Source organism: Struthio camelus, chromosome 3, assembly GCF_040807025.1.
Source record: "Struthio camelus isolate bStrCam1 chromosome 3, bStrCam1.hap1, whole genome shotgun sequence".
Classification (NCBI taxonomy): domain Eukaryota; kingdom Metazoa; phylum Chordata; class Aves; order Struthioniformes; family Struthionidae; genus Struthio; species Struthio camelus.
In genome coordinates, this window is record NC_090944.1 from 21,103,561 (window position 1) to 21,113,391 (window position 9,831).

At 51.6% G+C, this 9,831-nt stretch overlaps 1 protein-coding gene across 7 annotated transcripts; it reads right to left on the reverse strand.

Moving 5' to 3' along the window:
* Window positions 1–587: 587 nt before the first annotated feature.
* On the reverse strand, window positions 588–6,827 carry MYCN (MYCN proto-oncogene, bHLH transcription factor). Of its 7 annotated transcripts, none has more exons than XM_068937153.1 (3): window positions 6,716–6,827; window positions 3,360–4,154; window positions 588–2,090 (listed from the first exon to the last, which is right to left on the reverse strand). In XM_068937153.1, exons 2-3 carry the CDS (start codon window positions 4,051–4,053, stop codon window positions 1,501–1,503), a joined length of 1,284 nt encoding a protein of 427 aa, XP_068793254.1. In that variant the 5' UTR covers window positions 4,054–4,154; window positions 6,716–6,827; the 3' UTR covers window positions 588–1,500. The 7 variants fall into 7 exon arrangements, with proteins under 7 accessions (XP_068793254.1, XP_068793256.1, XP_068793255.1 ...); XM_068937155.1 differs by lacking the exon at window positions 6,716–6,827 and adding an exon at window positions 6,586–6,699; XM_068937154.1 differs by lacking the exon at window positions 6,716–6,827 and adding an exon at window positions 5,662–5,704.
* Window positions 6,828–9,831: the final 3,004 nt, after the last annotated feature.

Genomic DNA, 9,831 nt, shown 5'->3' on the forward strand with positions numbered 1-9,831 from the left:
TATCACAAATAGTGACAAATAGGATCTTAGGCTACAGATAAGAACATCAATTGTCCTATGCAGTGATGAACAGCTTTAAGGTTATGTCTTTCATAATGCCAGGAAGAAAAAGTAGCAGTTGGAGAGGATCTCGGTTTCCTACAAATATTTCATGTTCTGAGTTGCAGCAAATTGTACGCCCATTATTCACTCTTCCACCTGTCTAGCACACTGAAGCCAGTCCCACAGCAAATGCACGTAAGCCACGTTCCTGAGCCCTCAGGATTCTCTGCATACAGTGTATTTTCCAAAAATCTTTAAAGACAGAGGAGTCTTTCCATTAAGCACAGTAAGTTCAGTCCCCCCAGGACGATCACGACATCACAGGAGACAACTCAAGTGTGAAACAATAGGAAAATTGTTCTTACTGCTATTACTTTGAACTAGAAATGAAAATTCCCTGGCTAGCTGACTTTTCTTACACCATCCATCACGTATAGATATTAAGTGCCTAGGCTATGGAACCATGCTCTTGTATTTCATGAACATTTTCAAGTTAAAGATTTTTATTTAGAAGAACATTTAAAAGAAAAATAGTAAATGGCACATCATGTAATTGCTATTTATTTTCATAAACATGAGGTATTTCAAAGTGCTATAAGACGCAGCACTAAATGTACATCGTTGGAAGAAATTAAACACAGAACTTTGCAGTTACCCAGTTCTATGCACCAAACATTAACAAATACATTAACTGGAAGAAACAGGCTAGGAAAAGGCATATATAGTAAATTTCTTTACAAAAGTTTCTTAGTTCAAAAAAGTGATAAAGTAATATCTACTCAAAACTTTCACAACTCATTTTCATACGAAAATATAAGTATCAAATTTAGTTATGTATCAGCATCATACTAAAGTATACAGGCAATGTAAGAATTAGTACAGTACATAACAGAGATTAACAATATATTTGTATACAAAAACATGCTCCTCAAACATTGAGGTATTACAGTACTTAGGTATGAACTTCCAGTCTAATACCGGTAGCAAAAGCCACCTCTCATAACCCAAGACATGTACAAAAGGCAAGTGTGTAGATGGTATTTACAGAAAATTCCCACAGGGGTACAAATGCCAACCCCTAAAGTAACATCTGTTAGAACATAAGCACCATAAAAATTAGGAATGAACATTTTTAAACTCAACTAGATGTCATCAGCAGCTCCAAATGCTCACAACAATAAAAAAAAAAAAAAAAATCCCACCATCTACAGTTCTTAAGAAGAAAAACAAAGGCAGTCCATTGTTGTTTGGTAGTCTTGCAATAAAATCCTTGCAAGAACATCCATTTGCTCCGTACCCGGATAATATAGTTTGTCGACTACTTCAGGGACTGGATCGAAAGTAAAACCAACATTCTTAACGTCAAAAAACACAATTTTTTTTAAAGAATCAAAAATGTGCAAAGTGGCAATGACTGTCCTGGTCAGCCAAAAAAAAAAAAAAAAAAAAAAAAAAAGTTTAGCAAGTCCGCTTGTATTCCATTTTCTTTAGCAATTGTTGTTGTCTGGCTTGCAATTTTTCTTTTTCTAGCAATAACTTCTGCTCCTCTGCCTGAAGGGAATGGACATATTCAGTGGCTTTTTTCAAGATCACAACTTTTGCAGCTTTCTCATTTTTAACCAGTTCTGGAACATGGTCCCTTAACGTGAGAAAACTTGACCGCAGATCGTTGCGCCGTTGACGCTCCAGGATATTATGGTTACGTCGACGTTCACTATCCTCTGAGTCAGAATTTCGAGGACTTGAACTCTTAGGCTTTGGTTGGATCGTGGGTTTCACTGGACGGGGCACCTCGGTTTTTAACTTTTTCGGTGGTGGAGCATCTTCACTCTCCATATACGGAGAAGGAGCGGCGTAATTATGCTGCTGGTGAATTGGTGCACAACGCTTTAAAATCAGTTCATTCTGCTGTGTCCTGACCGACGGAAAAGCGGTATTTTTAGGACGCACTGTAATAGTAAGCGTGGTAACAGCCTTGTTAGAGGAAGAACGCCTTTTCTCCACTGTCACAACATCGATTTCTTCTTCTTCATCCTCTTCCTCATCATCTTTTGGCAATACAAAATGGAAAATATATGTTATTCTCATAGAAAATACTTGGAACAAACACCAACCCAGAGGCATTTAGTGACAAATTATGTACCGCAAAGGCAGCAATGAAATATCTGATAGTAAAAATAGGGTGTGTCCACTATCTGTAGTCAGATGTAGATCTAGGAAAGCATGCAATGTATACAAACCCAGATGTAATATATTCAGAGCCAGACTTAAGAACAGTTATTCTGAAAGTTTAACGTTATAACTTTATGGGGTTTTTTGAACACTTCTGATTTTCAATAAAAGCGGCGCTACCACCTACATCATCTCCCCAGCAGAAAGAGTTTTTAGAAAGAATGCCTGAATTTTTCCTCCAACCATAGAGCAGGGGTACAAAATGCATGCATTGAGTCACACGGCAGCCCTCGGTTGGTGGAAAAGCAGCCGGAAAATGGAACAATTGCTGGGTTTGTTCTGCTGCAGAAGGTGAAGCTGCTCCAGCCGGGGACCCTTTAAGCCGGCGTTTGGTGCACTGCCAAGAAGACAGCTGTTGGAAGTGCTTCCTCACCCAAAGCTGTCAAACCAGACATTAAAGGGACAGCAGGCTTTGAAACTGGGGACAGATCACCAAGTTTATGGCGACGGTCGTAGGGACTGGCTCAGTCACACGCACAAAAACCCGTTTTAACCAAACCGGACTTTTCTGCCCGTGCGGACAGGAGAGATGCTTCCGGGCATTTTAAGAGCCTGCCAGTGCGAAGCCAAGCTTTCCTCTGCGGGGTCACGAGCCTGCTCCGGCCCTCCAAAATCATGTGCAAGGGCACCCACGTCATCCTCCTCCTCCAAGGAGGATGGCACCGGCGGCCGGCGCTGCCCGAAGGGGCCTCCGGCAGGGCACGCACCGCGCTGGGCCAGCAGACAGCCAACCGCCAGGGAGGGCCCCAGCCGGCCGCAGCCCCCCGCGGGGCGGCTGCCCCCGCCGCGCCGCCCCCCCGCGGCCCCGCCGCCGCCGCCGCCGCGCCTGCTGCCGCCTGCCGGCCGGCCGGCGCCGCTGCCCGCCCCGCTGCCCGCCGCCCGCCCCGCGGCCGCCGCCGGCCCCGCCGCCCCCCGCCGGGCAGCGAGGAGAGGGCCGCGGGACTTGTGGCGCGGGCAGGGCACAGGGGCGGGCCGGCTTTTCCTGCGGGCAAGGGGCGAAGCGCGTGGGGAGGGAAGGCAGGAAGGAAGCGGAGGTGGGAAGGGCGGGGAGGGGACGGGGGGGGGGGGCGGCGGGGCGCGTTTACCCGAGTCGCTGAGGGTGTCGTCCCCGGAGCTGCGGCTGTCGCCGGCGGGCCGCGGCGGGCGGGCGCCGCGCGGGGCCGCCCCGCCGCCCGCCGCCGCCGCCTCGCGCTTGTTGACGGGGAAGGGGAACACGACGGCCGGGTCCACGCACTCGGGCACGGCGGCGCCGGGCTCGGCGCGGCCGCTGGCGGCGGCCGGGGCGGGCGGCGGCGGCGGCGGCGGCGGGGCGGCGGCGGCGGGCGCTCTGCTCTGCAGCTTCTCGCTCACCGCCCGCTCCAGCTTCTCGCGGGCCGAGAAGCCGCTCCACATGCAGTCCTGGATGATGATGGAGTTGAGGTTGTGGCTCACGCCCAGGCCCGTCTCGAAGAAGTCGCCGCCGTCCGAGCCGCCCCACAGGTCGGCCTCGGGGGGCAGCAGCAGCAGCTCGGACGCCCAGTCCAGCGGGTCGGCGGGGCGGCAGCCCCCCAAGGCCGCCCCTCCCCACGGCATCGGGCCCCCCCCCGGCGGGTGCTCCTGGAGCCCGGCCCGGCTGGGGGACAGCGGAGGGGTGGGCAGCAGCTCAAACTTTTTCCAGATGTCTTCCCCTGGGGGAGCAGAGTCCGGCCCGCACAAATAAAAATCATCTTCGTCCGGGTAGAAACAGGGCTGCAAAGAGTCAAACTCGAGGTCTGGGTTTTTACTGACCATTCCTGGCATTACGGGTCTTCTCGCGGACTCCTGGCTTGGGCAATTGTGTTAGAGGCAGGTTTTATGGGTATTTCCACCAAAGGGAAGAGAGGTGCTCCCAAGACCTGAAACTAAACCAAAAGTAAAAAAAATAAAAAATAAAAAACAACCACAATTAAAACACGAAAAACAGACAAGCACGTAACTCCCTTCCTCTTAACGGAAAAAAAAACAGCCCGTAATCAACATCAAGAGGCCGGGCGCCTTTTGCAACTTGTGAAAAATGCATCTCACACCTTTCCTCCCGACCAAAATATTGAAACAAAAGCAATCGGGTAGCGCGGCCGCATGCAAAGCTTTCTGCTTTCACCCAGCGCTCCGGGAGGACACAAAACAAGGCAGCAAGGTACAGCCAAGATGCAAAGCAACCTCTGTGCTTTTGCACACATCACTCGCGTGCTCTCCCCCAAACTGCTGCAAACGCTCCAACAGCAGACTAACTGCAGGCAGATGCAAGGCTTTGATACCGTAATCTCTCCAGAAAGCCCTCTTAATGTGCCAGCAAAAGTAGAGGAAGTTTACTCCTTTTGTCATCTGCAGAACAGTGCAAAGGGGAGAGAGAAGGATGCAAAACAGGGGGCGGAGGGGCTCTTTGCAACTTTGCAGATCGCCAGTTCATTCACTCCAAGCGAGCCAGAGAAATCCGCACAAAACACAAGGCGGGGAGAGGGGGGGAGGAGGAGGAGAAATTCGGCAGCTACAAAAATTATCAACCTGATGTAATAATCTCACATAAAAATGCATTGAAAACACGCCGGCACCACCAACAAAGCCTGCTGATTTGCCAAGAAGGTACAGGAAGTTTTTCTCCCCCTTTTTACAGTTTTAAGACAACAGCAAAGGAGAGGTTGCAAGGACAACAACTTTGCACATTTTGCCACTTCACGCAATAAAACCTACTGAAAATATAAGCTTTCCACCCTTTCTCACCTCCGGAAAATTCATGCTACCCTTACCTTAACTGGACCCCCCACTCGCTATCCGCGACCAGACAACCACAGCCCCATTCCTGTTCCAAGACCTCAATTGCATCAGACATTTAAAAAAAAAAAAAAAAGACTTTACATCTAAACTAGACATTCAGTGTCGCCCTTCACCTCAGCTAACGTAACACGAAGGGAAAAAATCGTTTTGCTGGGTTTTAAAACAGCTGACGTTTAAACGGAGCCCAAAAGGGGGAAAAAATCCATTAAAAGCTTTATGATGAAATGCAAAGAAACGAGTCCAGCTCAGCTGCTCTCCCCCTGCCCCGCCCCCTGATCACTTCCAGTATTGTACAGATTTTTGCTCGTGAAACACATTAAACCGTTAAAAATGCAAACCAGTAAAAGAAGCACCTACACAGCCCAGGCGATCTCAATGCGATAGCTTCAAACCAAACCAAAACAAAAAAATCCTCCAGGATTTTCTTCTGCTCAATGAAAAACCCATTCACACGCTGCAATGCCCCTGCACTTCCTCTCCCTTCCCATCCTCCCTAGTTTAGCAACTCGAATGCAATGTGGAATTGTATTTATTTGATTGGGTTTTTGTCCTCCTGCTTATTACAGCCCAGTCCCTGCAGCTTCCTCTTCTTACCTCCTTGGTGATGGTGGTGGGTGTTGCAAGGGGGAGGAGTGGCGGGGGGGGGGGGGGAAGGGGAGGGAAAAAAAAAAAAAAAAGCAGATGATCTTGTATGTTGCACTTTATTGCGAGCCAGCCCGGCCGGCCCCCAAGGCTGGCTCGAGCCTCCGCATTCCCCTTTGCTTGCAGACAGATGACTGTCACTGGCTGCCTTTGAAGCTCCTGGGTATTATTAACCACCACCACCACCCCCCCCCCAAAAAAAAAAAAGCTAAAAAGAAAAGGAGGAGAAGCTGACACACCCGGGGAGGGGAGTAGGGGAAAAAAAAAAAAAAAAGAGAGAGCGAGAGGGAAGCGAGAGCAGCGTAACCCCACCTCCCTGATTTCCATAAAAGCAGGGAGGTGCCTGGCATTTGGCGCCAAAAGCCCCAGTTGCTCTTTATTCTTTGCAAGGGGAACGCGGTGCCGCCGCCGCGGCAGGAGCGCTGCAGCCGGCCGGGGGCGCCGCCGCCGCGGGGGGCCGCCCCGCTCCGCGCCGCCCCCTCCCCTGCCCGCGCCCCCCCGCCCTCTCTGCACCCGCGACGCCTTTTCGGCTGCAAAGGCTAATGGGGCCAGTCAAGCACCCCCGAGGCGAGGCAGTCTCGCAGAAACGTCAAAAACAAGCAAATAAACAGAAGGAAGCGGCCGCGGAGGCTGGCACGCCGAGCCGCCCGGCGCGCGGCTTTGTAAATAATGAATAACGCTCCTGCAGCCGTCACCTCCCCTCGGACCGGCGGGGCGTGCAGGCCGGTGCCCGCGCACGGCAGCTCCCGCGGAAAATGCGCGGGTGCCGCGGGCCGCCTCTCCGAGCACCCCCCCCCCCCAATCCGCGTGCGCACGCACACGCACACACCCCGCGCACCCTCTCCGCTCCCCGCGAAACTGTAAATAAATAAATACTGGGCGAGCGCCGCCGGGGCCGGCGCGGCTTTCCGCTGCGGACGGCGACACCTTGCGGAGGGCCGGCGGGAGCGGCGGGGCGGCGGCCCCACGCGCATCGCGGCGCGGCGCGGCGCGGCGCGGCACCCACCGGCTCCTCGCCTCCTGGCGCGGGGGCTGCGGCGGGGCCGGCGGCGGCGCGGGCGCGCGGCGCTCTGCTGGGCGGCGGGTGCGATCCCGCTGCCGCTGGCGCTCGCCGTGCCGGTGCCGGCGCCGGTCGCGGCTGGCGCGCGGGGTGGCGCCTCCCCGCTCATAGGCTGCAGGTTGAGGCGGGGACTGGGGCGTTGCTCGCAGCAAGGCCGGCGGCGGCGGCGGCGGCGGCGCTGCTGCTGCTCCCCCCCCCCCCCCCCCCCCGCGACCCGCCCTGCCCGCTCGGCGAGGCGCCTGCGGGGCGCGCCGCTGCCGCGCAACAACAGCGCCTGCGAGGCGGAAAGGGGAGGAGGACAGTGCCTTCTCCAGAGTCACCGCCGTGTGCCCCTTCACCCCCCCTCCCCACTCCCCCCCGCCGGGGCGCAGCTCTGGGGCTGGCCCTGGCCATGCCGTGTCGTCTCCCCGCCCGTGGGGGGAACGTCTCCCCCGCCGCCATGTCGCGCCTGCGAGGCTTCACCCCTCCCTCAGTGTCATGGGGGCACCAGGCCGACTCAGAAAACGAGTGCTCTCCGCCGGCTGGCCTGTGTGGCCCGTACCGAAACGAGGGGCCGCACGTGCAGAGCTGGCCACCCGGGTGGCCTCGGTGGCCTCGGTGGCCGGGTGAAAGCCAGGCTGGCCACTGGCTGAAGCCAACGTTAGCAGCCACCAGCCGCCCCGTAGGGCCTGGACAAGGCAGCAAGTGGCCGTGTGGCTCCCCCTTGGCGTCCTCGGCTGGCTCCTGCCGGCCTTGTCCCCTCAGCTCGGAGGTGGCCGCGGGCGGGTTGGCCCGCGTTGGCGGAGAAGCCCTCCGAGGGCCCTCTAGCTGAATGTCAGAAGGACACCTGGGAAAGCAGTCCCTGTCCCAGAGAGAGCTTCAGAGGGAGCGTGATCCCAGCCGAGGTGCTGAAGGTGACCCTTGGACGCGCCATGGCGAATTCGGGCTTGGCGGGAGCCCGTCGAGGAAGGGGCATCGAGCAGGAAGGTGGGGGACCACCGGGCCGGCTCGTGGCGGGGTTGGCCGGCCTGGGCGGCAGCCAGCCGGTGAGATCCTGGAGGTCAGGCTTACCTGGCCTTCACTGACTCGGATGCACTTTGAATTAAAGACGGGAATTCATTGATTAATTAATGTGCATTCAGTATTTTGAGGGTGTGAATTCTTACGAAAGCACTGAGCTTTATTAATTTGTGCTTGGTTAATTTGGCTGGACAAAAAAGTTGTGGGTGTTTTGCCCTCCCTCCCCAAACACACGCACGCATTTCAGTAGCCTTTACCAGGTTGCAGCTTGTGAGGAGACATGAACTGGTTGTATTTGTTTCACCAAATGTGTGAACAATTTATTTACGCTCATCGGTCAAACACCTACCTCAGTTTAAACAATTATACGTGATTTGCCCCTTTAAATTCAGTCTTTATGTCTTCCACATTTCCTTTAATGCTCTCGTGTACACAGACATTGATATGTCCGTGCCTTGGAGATGGACATGGGCGTCTATCTGATTTACTGTTACGTTAATTCATTCCAAATTCTCACCATTTTTCTTTTTTTCATGCGTATGTGTGTGGGAATAAATTGAAGTATCGACTTCTAGGAAAGATTAGCAGTGTTTGTTGTATATATTTCTGTATAACTTCAGTAGTATCTAGATGTGAACATTAACGAGGATATTACACTCTAGACAACTCTTATAAAGTAACTTTCATTGTGGAAAAAAAATGGAAATGGAAAGCAGTGCAAACACTGAAAAACATTTCAGTTTCTGAGCACCAGTTCTCTTTAGGTATAAAGAGTTGTCAAGACCCGGATCTGTTGTTTCATCTTGTGCAGTTGAGCTGCACCTGGAACATAACTGTGCAAAGCTCTGGAAGGACTGCACAAATCTTTGTGCTTTTTTGGTTGGGGCTTACTTTGGGTTATTTTATCAACATTTATTTATTTTTTTTTTTCCTCTGATCCCCTCTGGCCCTGGAGTGGTATATATCAAGAAACTTCAAGGCAAATGGAAAACTGAAATTATTTGTGGTTACTGTGAATTTATTATTACTTCATTTTATTGAAGTAACTTGGGAAGTAAGATGAAATGATTTTAGAATTCAGTCTAAATATAGATCTGTTGTGTAGCAAATATTTTCAGGAATGGTAAGAAAATTGGCTATATTTGTAGAAACCTCCGAAGTCTAACTAAGCACCCTGCGGATGCAACAGGGGAAATCAGGACAACTAACAGTGCCCTTCTGAACACATTGTTTTATTACATCTTCTGTGGGCGGTTTTCTTCATTGTAGCCTTAACTTCTTTTAGGCTTGCTGGTTCTTCTCGGAGACTTCTGAAAGGCTCTCCACAGGCCCAGCGGGTCCATTGAGCCTTAGGCCTTTGGTTTCTATAGCTGAAAAGGTAGAAAAAGATAGAGTGTATAAAAGGCTAAAAGATGCTTTTGCTTACACAGTGGTAGGAGTCTGAGTAGATTCAGCCTTTGTGCTGAGATCCCAGACATACACACCTGGGTGTAATATCTGGGTAAGTTACTGCTGTTCACAGCTACTGTACATTTTCCCTTTCATCGTTATTGTTTCATTAAGGAATGCTGTGTAAGGTAAACTTCGTATGCGGCCACACGCATCTCTGTTCAACCCTTGCAGCCTGCAGCTACCGCAGAAAATGAAAAGAAACAGGACAGTATTACTTGATCTGTGTGGAGTTGTCCTCCTCAGAACCACGCAAAATTTGGCACGTGTTTCAGTCATCTGAGTTTCCTTTGCGAGTCAGAAGTAACGTATATAGTCTCCTGACTCCATGTCAAATTTATTATTTGTTAAATTTATTGTTTCTCATCCTTGAAAGTTCATAGAGTGTTTTCTTAATCATGGGGGCTTTTAAGTGTGCTTGTCAAAAACATGACAGAATAATTTACTCCTGTCCCAGTCAACATAAATGAGGCATGAAACCTTCTATACGGGACTAAAAAGGACATAGGTTCATAAGTTTGAATGCTCGTAGACCTAGATTTTATTTTGTTTCATTTTATTTGCTTACTTGCTTAAAGGAGGCCCTGAACACTACCTAATAAATTGCAGTGGTA